The sequence below is a fragment of the Scomber japonicus genome, chromosome 20 (genome assembly GCF_027409825.1).
Source record: "Scomber japonicus isolate fScoJap1 chromosome 20, fScoJap1.pri, whole genome shotgun sequence".
NCBI lineage: Eukaryota > Metazoa > Chordata > Actinopteri > Scombriformes > Scombridae > Scomber > Scomber japonicus.
Window position 1 is genome coordinate 17774474 of NC_070597.1, and position 17729 is coordinate 17792202.

General features: G+C 39.7%; 2 protein-coding genes across 2 annotated transcripts; both read right to left on the minus strand.

The window, feature by feature from the left end:
- Window positions 1-272: 272 nt before the first annotated feature.
- Window positions 273-7136, minus strand: LOC128381154 (uncharacterized). The gene is made up of 5 exons (XM_053341105.1): window positions 6956-7136; window positions 1755-1939; window positions 793-900; window positions 560-700; window positions 273-464 (listed from the first exon to the last, which is right to left on the minus strand). Exons 1-5 carry the CDS (start codon window positions 7134-7136, stop codon window positions 273-275), a joined length of 807 nt encoding a protein of 268 aa, XP_053197080.1.
- A 2003-nt stretch (window positions 7137-9139) lies between these two features.
- lrrc3ca (leucine rich repeat containing 3Ca) lies at window positions 9140-9949 on the minus strand. Its single transcript, XM_053341688.1, has one exon. It carries the CDS (start codon window positions 9932-9934, stop codon window positions 9140-9142), a length of 795 nt encoding a protein of 264 aa, XP_053197663.1. The 5' UTR covers window positions 9935-9949.
- Window positions 9950-17729: the final 7780 nt, after the last annotated feature.

Below are 17729 nucleotides of genomic sequence, written 5' to 3' on the forward strand. Positions count from 1 at the left end.
AAATACACATTGCTTGCTCCACTAGAACAACTACAAGTATAGTTTTTGGCTTGTTTAATATTATAGACATGTATTGCTTCTTTTTAAATAAATAATTTTCCAAAATAAATATTTAATTTGTGAATAAATTATTAAATATAAATCACTTACAAAAATAAAACATCTCAACACATAAATAACATAAAAAAAATAAATATCATAGTAAACAGAACGGCTGTATAACGTACACTTTTACATGAAGGCCAAAATTAGACAAATTTCAGCATCTATCGTCAGCTCTCGGTTTCCTCTTCGTTGCTCTGGTCAATACTCCTGAGATGGCGGACCATGTCTTGCCCAAAGGACTGCAGCTGCACCAGGGTCAGGTGTGCTGCCACCTGAACCTCATATTCCCCTGGGAGACGTAAGGCCACAGGGGTTGGAGTCGGTTGAGCCACAGTCTCTGTTTGGAGCATCTTCAACAGCTGCGAGATGTACAAAAAAAACACAATCATGAAGGTGCTAAAAAAAAAAAGGAAATATTTAACAGAACAGACTGATGTAAAAGTGTTTCTGCTACCTTATTGATCTGCATGTTGAGATCTCTGATATCAGCTGTCAGCTCAGTCACTCTGTCTTTATTCTCCAGCCGAGGAGCGACAGAGTTCAGCAGGTCCCGGTGAAGCTGAAGACCCTCAGACATCCGTTTCAAATTGGTGTCCTACGAGGGAAAGAACACCAACAGATCAGAGGTGTTGTCGAACTTAAGCTTGTGTGCACTTTATGAACTGATTCCCTCTGAATGATGCTTACCAAAGAGAAGCTTTCTGACACAACTCTGAGTACAGGAGGAGACTGGATGCCAATGTTGGATGCCATTATCCCAAGCTTTGCATTTTCTGAGGAATTGAGTTTCAGGGTCTGTGGTGAAGACATAATATAAAGATGTTATGGATAGATTGCAACTTTAAATGCAAGAGGAAATGCGTTGGCTTCATATGATCATTGAATGCTGGGTGTTTCATCCAGAAAATCAAAAAGAATACAAGATTTCAGAAGATTTAAGGCTGGAAATAAAACTACAGACTCATTTTAGCAGTTCATTAGTTTTTACTTTATTACTGCTTTAAACTCAATTAATACTAGAGCTATAACACCTACTACAAGTAATACTGTAACTTCTAATAATCAGTGGAGAGATGTAAAAAAAAAAAAAAAAAAAAAAAATCAATTTTCTACTAACTGATACATTTACTCCACTACTTTTATTTCACAGCTATAGTAAGTAAAGGTATATGATTAGTATGTGATTTGCATTGTTATAAATAGATTAATAGTGTAAAGTGTACATTTAAGTACAACTACCTTGACAACATTAAAATGCTGCTCACGTGCATATGTCTGTATAAAAGTAGATTTAGCTGAACATACTTTTATTTTACATTACATTACATTACACATTTTTACTTGTATGTTTTCATTATGGTACTGCTCTTTTACTTAAGATCTGAGTACTTCTTCCACCACTGTTAATAATTCATCACTTTTTTTCTTTTTCTTTTTCTTTTTTTTTATTGCTCCATTCGTGATAAATGTGCGCATTCCAGACATGAACTCTGAAAAGAGGCTTTTATCAGAGGCACAATACTGTTTCTATGTAGTCTACAGAGGCCCTTATAAGGTCTCACACTCTCCACAGCCAGCACCCTCGAGGCTCTGTCTAAATCAATTATAAATACAAGCTTAGGTAAGGATGTCTATATACTGTATCTCACCTCTGTATGAATGCAGGATTTGTGCGTCTCGGGGATGGAGAGCAGGATCTTCTCTGTTAAACTGCGGCTTCTCTGCACAATTTCCTGAAATTTCGGATCCGCAACAAGTGCGCTCTGTCCGCCTTGGAGCTCCGGAAGAGGAGCGCTGTGGACGAGGTCACTCATGTAGTAGGGGAAAGCGAAAACTGCAAGAGGAGACAAATCAGAAAGAGTAAGCACCGAGGCAGCATCAACACAATCTCTCTCCCTTACAGCTGCCTGCATCCAACACAGTGCTGCGGATTGTATTTAATGCGCGAATGGGCGAGGAAGACACCAGCAGAACAAAGCAACGCTATGTCATCTGCTGCTCCTCTGTCTGTGCTGCAGCACTGCGTATGCTCCCCTCCTTCTCCTCTGAGGCTAAAATAGCTGAATGAGTTGACAATATTCTCTGTAATATGAAGCCTTAGCCAAAAGTAACTGCAGGAGTTAAATATAAATAAATCTGAGTAGATGTAGGCTATAATAAAAAATAAAAAAATAGCTCCAAATTCTATAAATGGCACGAAAGTTATAATAAATACTATCTGCTTCATAAAAATCTGGTTATTTAGTTTCAAGTTTGTAATAATACTAACTTTAAATGCTGATGAGATAATAATGAAACTGATCCTGAGCAGCATAGAGAGTGTCTGTTGTGCCAGAAGTTCAGCCAAGATGAAAAACTGAAGTTGCCTCACTACTCACCAATCAGGATGTACATGGCCTGTGTGTAATTGGCCTCAAATGAACACTATCCATGATTGATTGACTACACTAACGTTTATATATATGGTGCACATTTCCTGGGTTTCCCCAAAATGAGGACATCAAGAAAGATGTCTCATAATGAGTGGTTCCTGAGTATTTCTAATAATTGCACATTTATATTCAGAGTCTGGTACAGTTTAATACCCTCCTAACTGACTTGAATTTTAAATTGTTGAAATTATAATGATACAATGTATTAAGCCCAAACAACATAGTTATATAATTTAACAATTTGGGTTACAAAATAATAATCAACATTTAAAAAAAAAACAAAAAACAATAAACATCTTTCCAACAAAAACCACCACAAATAAGTCAATTTCTCTCTTCCTGTTTGTCGGTTTCTCTGCCAGTTACTATATAAATAAAAGCCCAAAAATAAATCTTTAAAAAATAAAATAAAATAGTGAAACAAAGAAGTTATTGCAATTAATAACAATATAAAAGTGACATAGGTTACAGAGATATAATATTTAAGTGCAAACACTGGAAAATTAAATGGTGAAAGTACAATTTATATGACGCTATATCGATTTTTTATATTACAACATTTCCAGTCTAAATCTCCCATGTAACACAACTCAAGACTTTCCAGGAAAAACAGTAGTTTGAGTATGAATTTGTCCAGTTGCTTAAATCTCAAATTTCACACATAGAGAGCTAGAAAGAGGAATTTGAAATTGAAAGTGTCTTGTTTCGTTTTTTGCTTTGTTTTACACAGAAAAACTGCAACAGCACCTAAATCAAAAACAGCCACTGTCATTGTATGACTCATTTTGTAACAATCCAGTATCCGGCTGCTGTTAGTTTTCAGAAAAGGAAAAGAGCAAAGAAAAAAGTCTGTAAAGAGAAAACAGGGTATATTTACTCAGTTTTGTAAAATTAATCAAACCCCTAAGTCTGAAATCTGTCATGTGAGAGGCTTTATATCAGTTAAGGTTTGATCTTACCTGAAGGGTCTTCGGGACAGTGACACTTTATTATTAGATCAAACATTTTAGGCAGTGAAAAGACTTGAGTGCCATCTGGTGGACTTGTATGTTTTTTGCATTTGTCTCCACTTCTGAAGTTAATATTCTGCAAAAAGTGGGAAGCTTGTATCTCAGTCACAAACCTCTCAAACTTGACAGTGCAATAAAAAAACAATAATACTATGAACTACTTAAAACTATGATATAACCCTAATCCATACAAAAAAATTCTCAGTCCAGCTCCTCTTATGATTTTACCACTTCAGTTTATCCACTAAATTCCATGTTGCAAAAAAAAACACATGTGCTGAGAGTTGTGTAATCACCTCATAAATCAGCCCTGTGCCTCCATTGTAGCAGATCGCTTTGCTTCATGCTCTGACACGGGGCCCCTTGATCAGCCAGTGTAGCTATGTTACATCTGGCCATGCTTGATAGGCTGTGAAGTGAAGCCGTCAAATCTGATCCCTGAAATCCACACTGGTCTGATCTCCAATCAATCCTGCACATGAAAGGACGGCATTATTCACTGCTGAGGCTTCGCTCTGTGGCCCCGTCAGTGACCCAGTTGGAAACATTATTTGGTTGTAACAGAGGAACAATGTGGTATAGCTCACATTTGGCCGTGCAGGGCAAGATTGCACAATAAAGTCCTGCCTTTTTAACCCTTAAACATATGCATACTAATGCTTTATTTGATCCGTAAGTGTCACCTTTCTATCTGATTTATCTGTTATAGCTTTTCACTGCAGATGCCATTACAATAAATGGAAATAGTATGATGTGCTGGTAATCTGTGAAAGCTTTGAGGCATTGACAGGAATTTAAAATAAGGTTCTTTAGAGATGAACAATGCTTGGCTCTTCAACAGGCCTTTAAAAGATGGACCCAAGAATCAATCTGGCAGGATTCAAAAGGTGAAGAGGGGGATTTAAAACGGCAGGCAACCACTAAGTAAACAGAGAGGGGTTTTAAATTCAGTCCTCACTTCTTAAATCAATAATTTTTGTGCACATCAGGAAGCCATTAAAGGGTCCAGAGAAGCCAAAAATGACCATGAAATGACTAATGTCATACTACTAATGAAGTAATTTAACATACAAAGAGAACAGGTTTTAGGTGAAATTGCTCCTGATAATGATCATTTTGATGAAAGATGTGAATATTAAATACTTCCTTCCGTAAATGCCAGCCTTCTGGTGCTGACAAATGTGTTCTTATATGACTAACACCATTTCCTATTGACTCATTTCTGAGAAAAGGGGGAAAGTTTGTGATAATGCACTGATATTCTTACGTTGAAGCTGATATCACTAATCCACCAGGAAACCAGCCAGTTTATATATCTTTTCAAAGTTTTTTCAAAGACAAATGATCTGTAATCAAGATGATGTGATTCCACAGTTGGTGAGAGGAATGCTGAGCTGTGCAGAGTTAAGAATTGCAAAATCTGTTTTACATAGATTGCTAGCCAAGTACAAGAAGTGCCAGTACAAGAAGTTCAAGCTCAACTGGGAGGATGTGTTGAAACTGTAGTGAAACTGTAGTGAAACTGTAGTGAAACTGTAGTGAAACTGTAGTGAAACAAATTGGATTCAGTGGAAGAAGCCAGGAGCGGATATTTGTCAGGAATCAATTTCACAGCAAACATGACCATAACTTGGCATTCCATCAAAATTTCTGAGTCAAACCCAAATCTTATGATGGCAATACCTACTATATCTTAAAATATTTATGTAAGAGCACACTAGTCTTCCATGTTCCCTGTTTGCCTTTATACAGCAGATATAACAAAAGTGTTTTTTCTAGTCAATGGACTTCCCTGTATAATAGAAAATATAGTGAAAAACATAAATAATACGCAGTTTACCAGCCACATGATAAATGTATCAACAGAGAACATTTTACATATCTAATACTTTGCCAGTTATACTTAGAAATCATTAAACCTGACATTACTTACATTTAAACTGTTGATATAATATTAGCTATGCATAGTATATAGATTACACCCATCACACTCACATGTGTCTGTGTTACAATTTTAATATTTATTTATATAGTTGTTAATGTAACGGTTTTGACAGTATATGGGACATATGTACGCATATGATGATTTGTGCCTTGATGTTGCTCAGTCTTAAAACTGAATATACTGCTACAAAGATCAGCACTCTGATGCCTTTATGATAAAACATGTTTTCTGCATCCACTTTGTGTTTTTGGTTCTGTATAGTTCAAGTAAGTACTGTGTGTTTTTACTGATGCACATAAGTACATCTAGGGTTGACTGTCTTACAGGTATGTAAGCATATTTCACCAAAAAATGCTCATTTTGATTTGAAAACATGAAGATAAAGGGATTTCCCCCCTCACACTTCCATGGATTCCACAACAGAGGGAGCTGTGTTACTCAAAATGAGCAGTCTATTCTCCCCACACAGCTGTAATCATCTATCTTTCATCTCCAGATGACCACCCTGTAGGAAACCTGAAAACGAGACCATCTCAGAGTATTGAGACTGACCCAAAGGGTGGTGTCCTTGTCACTCTCCTTAGATGCAGTACCTTAGGTGCCACTTACCTTTTTTTTTGCTACAAGAGAAAATCAGCAGGTGCCCACACAAGCCCTCACTGGAAACATTTTCACCTGCAACCCAACCCCAAACTGGGCTGCGCTCTGTGGGATTGGATGCGTCACCCTATCCCCCACTTTGTGTCCCATTACCCAGCAGTTGTAATGCTCACACCAGTGTAACGTGTCTAAGGTAGCAGGCGGGGCAAGCTGAGCTGGCCTGAAATTTAAATTAACCTCAGTGACATTTATATGTGCTAGAGAACAGAGGTGTTACATTACCAGTACCCTCACTCTATGCATGGACACACTCAACCCTGTCGTACATAGAGGTTAACAAAAGAATGCACACACTCGCATACATTAGTTGAAAGAAATACAGAGACCCACATGTCCATTACTTTTATGTTTATCTCCTCCTATGAGCCTCCCTTAACAGTGGCTGGTCTAAATGCGTTAGTCTGTTATCACAGGAGAGAGGGAAGGAGGGAGCTGTGTGTGTGGCAGGAAATGTCAAAGAGAGAGGCTTACCATCTATTTTTCAGTACTGTTGAACCTCCTGTTCGTCACAGGAGGCTGTACCTAGGCGTCCTTAAGATTAACTCTGTCAAGATCAATATCATTGTTTTCTGTAAAACAAACTCAGCCTATTTATAGAAACAGAGCATGGAAACTGTTAACCAGATAGCAAAAAAAGTAACAGAAAAAGTACATGTCTTCTTAAAGAAGTACTTTGATATAAATGAGGAAATGTATTTGCTTTCTTACCGAGAGTTAGGAGACAAGATTAATACCACTATCAGAGAGAGTGGTATTGATCTTATCATCTAACTCTTGGCAAGAAAGTGAATAAGCACATTTACCAAAATGTCTTTTAAAAGACTGGGGCGTTTCTTTTGGGAAACAGGCAGACTGAGGTTGAGGTGAAACTGTCTTTGTGCTGTCATTGTGAGTCCTCTGGACCCTTACGGCACCCAAAGGGTATTTGGACAGCCCTTCACCCAAGCAGCCAGGCAGCAGAGAAGGGGGCAGCTGATCCCCCATGGCATCCTCTCTTAATTTCTCCTCGAGAACTGGGTCACACAAGATGATGGGTGCATTCCCATACTTTATGCTCAAGTGTTTTTTTTATGGCCATCATTAATGATTTATTGTCTTGCTCTGCTCTGGAGGCATGTGTGTCTGACATAGGGATACCCTTGTTGACAAATAATCATAAACATCAAATTTCATTATTCAGTGCTGCACTGGGTTATTCTTACCTTGCTCTGTGAAAAAGGCAACAGCTCATCTTTAGAGTGCAAAGTCTCCTCTCAAACAAGTTTCCTTTTTGGGGTCTCAGTTAGTACTGTTGATTTAATCAGAAGAGATACAAATGCATCATCCTCTTTGCCACAGTCTAGTGAAATAGGAGAGCCACATCCCTGACAGCTCTTTTAAATGGACCAGCAGGTCATGGCCCCATAAATGTTATTTGGAAAACCCATGGGAGTGACCGCATCAGACAATATGGCTCCCAAGGGCACCCTGGGTGCTTATTAAAGACTTGAGAGAGAATGAAAAACAGCACAGGGGGAAAGGCTCTGTCTAGATAACCAGGTGTGATCATGAAGGTTTCCCGTGTTGCCTTAATTACTCTGAGTGTAGAAGGGAGAGTAATGAGTGTTTGCTGAAGGGCTTTTCCTACCAGAATATGAAGAACTCATCCCTGTTTCCTTGTCTCTTTTCATTTCATGACAGCTGAACTGTGGTACCCTTTAATTATCTGCTTCTCAAATCAACCTTTTCTGACAATGAGATGATATTGCTTACAAGGTTATTGTCTTGTGACTAAGAACTAGCATTTCAAAATTGGCATATTATGTTGAGAAGTAATTCCAGAGGTGTAGTGTGTTTCTGATATCAAATAGGCATTGACTGTCACACCTTTTCCAGTTTGCTCCTATTTGGTGGCGAACAATCAAATTGTCCTTCACCACTGGTTGACAATTGAGTTTTCGGCTCGTTCCCTCTTCACCAAGCCTACATCCTCCCATGTTCTTTCATTTACTAAGTCGACTACAATTTTCAATTGCCTGACATGGAGAGACACACCAGGAAACTGGTAAATTAAAAGAAAATTATAAGTCTCTTCATGGACAATGTGGAGTACTGAGATGTGTTGTACAGATTATTCAGGAGTCCCATTTTTTCATACCTTGGTGAGAAAAATCAGCTGTATACAGCAGAAACCCTCCACAGTCAAACAGTCCTAATATCCAAAAGCCAGCTTGGAGGTCTGCGGTTCTCATCAGTATGGAACTGAGGTACAGAAGCTATTAAACACATCACAGAATAACTGATGAGTCCTTCATCACACAGCGATCTGATACATCCGCAGTGAGCTAAGCATGCATCTGCTTAAGAGTGATTCAAATTTGAAACACTGTACGTCTTTTCATTTCTGGTGTGATAGTTGACTTGCTTTGGTGGAAGGCATTGATTCTAATATAATATCTCAACAAGCAAAAAGAGAAATCCACAAACAGCTATGTTATTGTAAAACATAATTTTACTGATAATACACTGATGAATACCGTAAAGAGGATTGTAAGTGAAAAGGGTTGTACATGAATTGAAGTAATAAGAGTTCCTAACATTAGAGTTACGTATTCCGCTGTTCATATTGCTCTTTGATGTTGCCTCCTGAATAATATGTGTCAGAGAGGTGCATCAAGGGGCATGCACCACTGGGTAAATTCCATTAATATTCCATATTTGGAGTTAACCAAAAACATGCCAGTGCTTTCACTCCCTTAGCGCACAGACTAGACCATCAACTCAGCCAGCAAAAACTCCTAATGGTCCAGCTTATAGATGAATAATTAATCTGGGCTAGGTTGTATTGGCCTGTTTTTCTTGTGTAGGTACATGTCTTGTAGCCCACCTTGGCTCCATTACAACAGCTGGGCAGAACTGACTACAACTTATGAATGTAGTTGCAAGTTGTAACTCCATCTGCTTTGGGGTGGTTACCACTTCAGGTCCCAGGTGTAGTTCCCTCAGCCCTATACCACAGTACTAATGGTAGAAGACTCTTCTGACTTGCCCTGTCTGCTGGGCAACGACTTGAGATACTCCAGGTGTCTGCGGGCATCCTCCTGATTAGCTCTGACATAATAGACCAGGTAGGAGATGACCATGGTGAACCAGCCAAACATGACGACCAGCATGGCCACATCTGTAGTCCTCTTCATCACCACACATAGATCTACATCTGGCACCAACAGGAAGGCAAGACCTTGAACACGTATTTCCTCTGGATCTGAAGTCTGGCACACAATGCCCGTCAAAGACGCAGGCTCCAGGTCCACGCGAGGCATGGCCATCTGCAAGTTGCAGTCACAATGCCAAGGATTGTTTGTTAAGTTGGCACGAGCCCGCAGGCCCTCAAAGGACTCAGGGTTAAAATTGTCTAACTTGTTAGAAGAAAGATCTAGGAACTGTAGTGAGGAGCCCAGGCCTCTGAATGCCCCTGGTTCCAGCTCACTTAATTCATTGTGTGATAGATCCAGTTCAACCAGGTGGGGCAAACCTAAAAAAGCATTAGCTGGGACTGTAGTGAACTGGTTGAAGTCCAGGTAGACACGTCGCGTGTCATTGGGGATGTCCTTGGGGATCTCTGTGAGCTGCAGATTACTACAGCGCACTGTCTTGTCGCCACTCTCGCTCCCAGAGCAATAGCAGTTCTTGGAGCAACTGGTGGCAGCATGGTGGAAGCAAAAGGTCATTAGCACCAGGCTGTGCAGCAGCAAACACATGACCACTGAGTGGCGCAATAGCCAGTCTGCCAACAGGGACATTGTGGGATATGGGCATGCTCCAAGGAGGACCACCTGGATGAAGGGCCTGAAGTACACGTCAATCTCCCCAGTAGCTGTTGAGCCTGTGACAGAAAAAACAACAACATATTAGGAGTGGTGGGAACACAGCCATTTGGAGAGAAAAAAAGTAAAAAGATAAGTGAAAAATACTTCCTCTACATAAAACATGATTCTTTAAACGCCACCATGTTATTTAACACACAAATGGGGGGTATAGTAGCTTGTCTAATTGTAGTGAGGAGGCAGCAGGAATGCTACATGCTCATTTCAGCATGCTGGTGGCCAGAAACAACTGCACTTCTGCTGTATTTCTAGGAAAGTCTAAGGATCAAACATTCCCTTCATACCACCACAATAAACAAGCTAAGAAAATCCTTTGGTGTCACTTCGTCTCTTTTATAATTGACATCCCTGCAGTGCAGGGCTATTTCAGTACACAGAGACTGGCATTAACATAGTGATGTGACACCAAGAGGCACAAATGTTCTGAACAAAGCCTATTGGGCTTTAAAAACCAACTGGATTTGATATAGTTTTATGTAATGTTTCCAGTTCTTTCTTAAACTATATCTACCATTCAAATTCTAGAAAGTGACCATTGTAACTTTCCTAGATTGGTGTCTGTCAGGCTATGTTGTCGCTAGTCCATAAGGTCAATTAGTCAGCAGTGCAAGTAACACAGGTAGCCAAGGTAAAATTACACTTTATATTTTGTATGTAAGCCTTTGGAAAAAGCAGGTCTACCCACCTTAACACACTTCATTAATAGCTGATCAGGGCTACCTCCTATCCTGTTACTAATCCTCTTAAGGAAAAACTTCTTAAGTCAGTGTAGCATCAGTGTTGGCCACCCAATCCTTTTGTTGGGGTAAATGCTAATGCTACAAACAGTGCCAAGGCCAACAAAACAGACAATGTGATGGCCTGTCTTCTTAGAGACAAAAAGGAACCACAGAGTTCAACCAGACTTCTTAATTTCTTCAAAATGGATGGAGACAGAGCAAGATCCACTTACCAAGATTAAAAAATGAAATCGATCTCTAAGTACCTCTAAGTATCACATGACGTTGGGGGGTAGAGGACAGCGTGTAGTGGCAACGGTGGTGGTAGTATATGTCTGAGAGGGGGTACAGATTATTTGTCTACAAGACACAGCAAATAACACTCATTGTGTTACGCCCGGTTTAAGAGATGCCTGCCAGACAAACACCAATAATGAGCCATTGGGCGAGATGGAGGCTGATGCGCCAGAGCAAAGTACAGATGAAGCCTGTGCTATTAGTGTCTGACTGCTGTAGTTTGCCTCCCTCAGACATGATATGTTTATCCATACATCTTCATCGAGACAAGGCAAAGCAACTTCCAAAGGGTTTCCCCCTGCACTTAGTGTCACCAGGGTACATGAGCAAGTAAAATAACATGATCGTTGCAGCTTAACAGCCAAGGATATAAAGAGACTCGCCTAAACTGAACGGTAACGTTACGCTTACTGCAAAGGCTGTACTTTTCCTGTCACACAGCATGCAAGCCTGGTATTTTGCTGGGAGATAATGGGGAAGCAGGAGCAGAAGGTTTTTTGAACAGAGGAGGAGGAGAAGAAAGCATGTGGGCTAGGAGGAAATTGGACACACGAGTGCAGAGTTGTGAGAGAAGGACTGATATCAAGAGGATTTAAGGAGAGGGGTAACATTACAATGACAACACTGAGAACATTGTGTGACACTAATAAGATGTTGAGGAAAGGAGCAAATGTTAGTAATTCACAGGAACAGATGATGAAGACAACTGGCAAATTAACAGACATGTGTCGCCTTTGGATGAGATAAACACACAGGAAAGGGGGTAAACCTAATGAGTCACAGGGTGGAGCATCAGTATAATTCCAAGTCAGAGTTTCATAAACTATACTTCAATTAAAAACATGCTATCACTGGGGGGGGGGGGGTGTACTTTAATTTTACTAATGGCCTATCCCCTTACAACAAACACAGCCCTTCTTACCTCCTTATACCGTAAATACAATAAATCAATGGACCTCTAAATCAGGTGAGGGCATCGTCAGTGTCTGTAAAGTCATTGCTTACTTCTGTGATAAATAACTGTCCTGCCTTTAATTTACACAATAAATACAGCACTCTTGCAGCCAAAGGTCAGTGTCTTGCTTCATAAATTTGCTGCTGTCAGTGCTGCACTGATAAGTCATTGGCATCTTTGGATGGTAAGCAGTAATTTGCACTCAAACCTAAACACCAGAGGCATTAAAAGGCAACATAAATGAATATGTTTTGTGACATGATATTTTTCATGTATAAATCTGACCTATTTATGGCAAAATTACATCACAGCCATACACCGACATATTTAACTTAAAATACAGGTTATCAATGCAACTATAATCAGATTGCAGGGCTCTTAGCTCCATCCACTCCTGACCACCTCACTCAGTGTCCATTTTCATTACTGGGGATGCTCTCTTTGTTCACTTTGAGCACAAAACGGTGCCTGGCAGATTTCCATTGTACCTGAAGACTCCATTTTGCCCCCATAAAACAATCTGGTTGAGTTTACCTATAGAGCAATATGCAATCACCCTGTTTCACCAGGGCAGTTAATGGTGTAATGGCATTTAATGCATGTTGGAAATTATTTAAGGTTTGATGTCATAGTGAAAATATCTCAAGATTAACTTAACTTCAATCTTCTCCAGATAACTTCAATCCATACTGAGCCATTACTTTCAAACTTTAATTTATATTTATCACAAGCTGAGGGCATTTAATATGAAAAAAAGGCCAAACAAGCATAAATTCTTGCTCATAAGCAATAACCGGGAACTGAGAGGCTACCATTGATAAGTTTGTCTTTCATCCTGTTAGGTCAGTAATAGCCTAAACAGACTCACCATCCAATTAATGTTTTCTGCACCAGTCACATTTAGAAACCCGTACCAACATGCTCTCTTTTATGTATCTAAACTGTGTAGGAGCAGGCAATATCACAAGGAATAACATGCGTTTTGATCATAGACTGTATAAAAGATCAGTAACATACACGCATACTCACGTCTTTGCCGCTTCTCCTCTCCTTCTCATGATGTGTTTCTCAGAAAGTGTCCTCCTAAAAATCGTCCAGAGCGCTCCCCAAAAGTCGGTTCGGTTAATATTTTGGTTTGGCTTCCATCAGGTCTGTTAGTAGCTCATTAAACTTGTGCTGAGAGCCGCTCTGGCAGCCGCGACGCGCCACTGGAAATGCGTGTACAGTTCAGGGCTCGCTCAGTGCAGCCGTTCAGTTTCCACGCAACCAGAAAACTAGGCAACATTGTCGGAGCCGGCGCAAATTGCCAGACGGGAAGCCTGTCATTGATGGCGGTATATCATGTGTACGACCAAAAAATAATAATATTATGCAATGTTTAAAATGGCAGACACATGGCGCGCAATGCGTTTACGCACAGAACTCGCCTTAGTGGCTGGATATAATTTACGTTACCGGAAGGATTTGAATCTTGGAAATGCATTCATGCAAATTTGTGATGGCATGATTAGATTGATTTCAATGCATCTGTTGATTACTCTTAAGTGAAACGGCTTTAACGTACATGCATCAGGTGCCAACTTAGTACCCCCACCCCCACATCTCTCACACGCACACGCAGAAGTGATCTCATACACTGTGCAAAGCGCACATGGAATGACTGAGTTGGGAGCCCACACTAATCATATTTGATTTAAAGCTTCTTGTTTCAAACATACAGCCTGGCTACCAGGGCTGTGGATCTTTGGCCGTCTCCAGGCCCTTTTCCTGTCTGCTGCCAACCGATAAGGAAGCCCAGTTAAATGCACTATAAAAACAGACGTGTATGGGCACTGACCTAGGAGAGTCTGCCAAGCAGCCAGTCATATGGTATTAATGGAATTAAAATCAATAAAGTAGGTTGCTCCACCCAAATTCCCTCCCTGGTGCTCTGGGGTGGCAGACTATGTGTGATCAACTGCAGCTACATGTGTATATTGTGACCAATTAGAGTCAGATCATACTGATCCTTAATAACATATCTGTTTCACATCCCTGAATAAATGCTCTTATTCTTTCAACTGTGTATATCTATCTATGAAGACTTAACCTAGTTTGCCATAAAATTTTGCTTAACGGAAAAAAATCTTTACAACAGTTCAGTTATAAAAACTAATTACAAAACCAGTTCTTTCAATACTAAACTGTCCTTGTGTGTAACATAGGAAAATCTGCATCACTTCTCTGGTTGTCACTTTCCTCATCTCATTGTAAACTTAATAGTGGAACATCTAGAACAACTGGCAGGAGATGCAGCTCCACAATGCAAAAGTCAGTTGTATTGGGCTACTATAATGTTTAACCCTCTAAATAACTTTACTAGTTACTAGTTACATTGGTTGGACTGTTTACAGACTGTTGACGGTTGTATTTCCTTGGTCTCATTGGACAGGGTTGATTGATTGATAAATAAAACCACCACAGTGGTGTATCTCAGTCCCCGCGAGTAACACATACTGTACAACATTGTGTTCATTGTTGCAGCTCTGCATTCACTGCTTTGACAACCCTGCGGTCATGAGACTGTTCTCGTCAATTACAGGAAGATCAGATAGGTGAGAGAGCATATGACAGTGAAACAGCAGAAAATAGGATTACTTTCCTCATTGACAGAGGAGAGTGCACTGGCAATCAGTCTTCGCCAGCTTTATCGGATTACTTCAAATGTTCTGCTGCAGTTGGCAGCTTGTATGCATTATCAACCAAGCATTAGTCCTGATAGACTGTACTTTCAAGTGGATCAAAGTTATCCCCCCCTACCCCCCACCCCCACCCCTACCGTACTTTTTTCCTCTCCAGTCTGTCAAGAAAGTCGTAGCTGGCTCAGACTCTCATCTTTTTTACTCTAATACCAGTGCAGGTGGCATACCTGCAAGCGAACAGTTATCCATGGAGTCAAAGTGCTGAGTGTGAAGCTGGGCTGAGAAAATGCTTGTGCTAAAACTTCTACAATGTCACCTCACCAAGGTGAGAATGTATTGCCATTAGGCTTTTCTGTATGCTCCGAGTTGCAGTGGAACAATAGGATTCATATTAATGAGTTATCTCTCTTTCACCCTCATTGTCTATCTCACTTTGTCTTGCCTGCTCACACATATATACCTAAGTTCATAGAAACACACGTACTCTGTCTCTTTAGTCTGGCTCCCAGCTTACTCCTCGTCCCTGATCAAAGATCAAAGTCCTGGCTTGTCTTTGTGAATACAACATTACCCTTCTTTATTTATTTATTTCCCTGCATGTCTTGAACCCTTTAATCAAAACATGTAAGAAAGGTGTATTGTAAGGATTTCCCTGCCACTGCCAGTAACAGGGGGGTCACCTCACCTCATCTTCCCTGTGAGGAGCCGAGTCTTTGAAGTATGATATCAACTGACATTAAGGGAACAATGGACAGGGAATATGAAAGTGCTGTAGAAATTAATTGAACCTTGTTGAATTCTCCTCTGACAGAAATATGGCTAAGTGAGACTTGTCAAAAGCTTCAAACCACAAGCTTTGGAGCCTTGAATCTTTAAGTAAAAGCAGATTATGAATGATATCATGCTCCTCTGGTATGTTACAAGTGGCTGATGTTGTTTGTAGCTCAAAAAAAACAAAACATAATTTTTCAAGAGAATGGTTTAGGGTACTAAACCACTAAATACAAGCTACAACTGAGGCTGAGAATGTATTTTGTTTTACAATATTGTGGTCATAAAGCAAAATATTGGAGCAATAATAATTATGACCTGATGACAAAGCTACAAGAAAAGTCAGACCACCAAATGTATTACATTTATCCTGAGGGGATCACAAACATCTGGCTAAAATGATGCAGCAATCCATTCAGAGGTCTTGGAGAAATTTCACTCATAACCACAAATGTCAACCTCATGGTGGCGTTACAGGAAAAATGAGGTAATCGGTAAAGTCAGTAGGTTTCATTTTCTGGTGATCATGAAACTCTGTAGAAATGTTCATGTCAATCCATCTAATAGTTCAGATATTTCACTCTGGAAACAACATGGTGAAACAAATGGTGTCTGAACGTAATTGATACAGGCACAGTCATGATTTATGCTTACATTGACTCTGATCTCAATCAGTCAAGTCAGGTCAAGGTATTCTATTTTTCACTCTGCCTGAAAGTCAATATGCTTGCTTCCTTGAATCCATATTAATTGTGACCTTGCTGAAGAAAACCTGTTATAAAAAAGGAAAACTTTACTTACTTTGTATACTGTGAAAATAAGGCATTTCATCTACTGCAAATGTATAACAGTCATGGCTGTGAAACACCCCGTGGTCACATTTCTCACAGTAAGTGAGAACAATCATTAGAGTGGCGTCACTGAATTTAAAGCATGGTATCTTAAATGTTAAGTTTTTACAGTTGCCTTCGGTTGCCTACCAAAACAGGATAGAGGTGGTTAAAGCTGTTTTCCACTGCCCTTTAAAAGTAATTAATAACTCTCACTCCTTCATTGTGTCTCTCAGACTTATTCACAATGACAGCCAGGGAGGGGTGTTCACCTTAAAGGTCATGTTATGGACCTCTAAGGACACTGCTGGAAATGTGATGGTCAAAACACAAACCCATAAAGAAAACAGAGTGAATATCCTTCATTGCTGTGTGTTAGAGGTTTATTGTATGTGTTATTTTCTTCCCTTAACACTGTTGGAAGTCCTGCAAAGGTTATGTTAAGACAATAAATAATTCATGAGTTACATTTAAGAAGTCGCAGGTGCTTTTTGTGGGTCATCTACATTGCTCTTCTCATATTTGTCCTGTTCTGCACAAATTCTGCATAGCTTGAGTTTTCAAGGTTTGTTTTTCTACTTTTAATCATTTCATCTGTCAAACACCTAAAAATTAAGAGAGCCAATTACTCACGGTGGACATGTAGCCGTAGTTTAATATTAAAAATGTCTCTTTTTCATCATCGTGTCATTGTAATTGAGTGTTTTGATATCAGTGCACACATTGGGCTCCACATGATCTACTTCCTGTCGATCATCTAACACCCACAGGAAGAAATGGGATTAGTCTTTGCCAAGAAATAATTACTCACAAACATTGAGCTGAACTCAAGCAAATTCATTTAAACTTACGATGGAGCAAAAAGTCTCAATCCTACCTTTGAGGAAGAACTGAGGCGTTATTTGACTCATGTGAGTACCTAACCATTGGCCTAAAAATGGGCTTGCAGTTAGGAGACACTTTGAATAGCTTTACATAAGTTGCATTAAGCTATATCAACAGATCTATGGCACATCAAGTTTCCTTTTCCCCCACTTACCCAACAGTCTAGCTGCATCAGGCCTCAGAAAACACAGGGTCATCAATAAATAAACAGGAAAGCAGGTGGTACTTAGACCGCGGGTGTCGATCTACATTGCTAACATCTCTCAGCATTTCAGATGGAGAACTATTTTTGGATGCAAAGTACATAGTATTCTCTCTTTGAAACTGCCCACTAGTATTAGACAAGAAGAAATCTGCGTGAGTGTGTTATAGGATTAGAATAGTAATGTCAGACTTGAAAATGACAAAAATGTGTCCTCTTAAATTGCCTAAAAGAATGTATAATGTAAATAGATAGATTTGACTATAAAAGAAAAGCAAGGTATTGTGAGAAATCAAATTATCCGCACTCTTGCTGAGAGTTACATGAAAAGATCAATACCACTCTCAAATATGAAGTTAAAAGCAGCAGGA

Excerpts from the sequence above, each read along its gene's own strand:
- LOC128381154 (XM_053341105.1), bottom strand. The coding sequence starts at position 7,136 with ATGGGGGATCAGCTGCCCCCTTCTCTGCTGCCTGGCTGCTTGGGTGAA. Across the intron at positions 901-1,754 it reads AATCCTGCATTCATACAGAG|ACCCTGAAACTCAATTCCTC; the intron begins GTGAGATACAGT and ends TCTTCACCACAG. Across the intron at positions 701-792 it reads TGTCAGAAAGCTTCTCTTTG|GACACCAATTTGAAACGGAT; the intron begins GTAAGCATCATT and ends TTTCCCTCGTAG.
- lrrc3ca (XM_053341688.1), bottom strand. The coding sequence starts at position 9,934 with ATGTCCCTGTTGGCAGACTGGCTATTGCGCCACTCAGTGGTCATGTGT.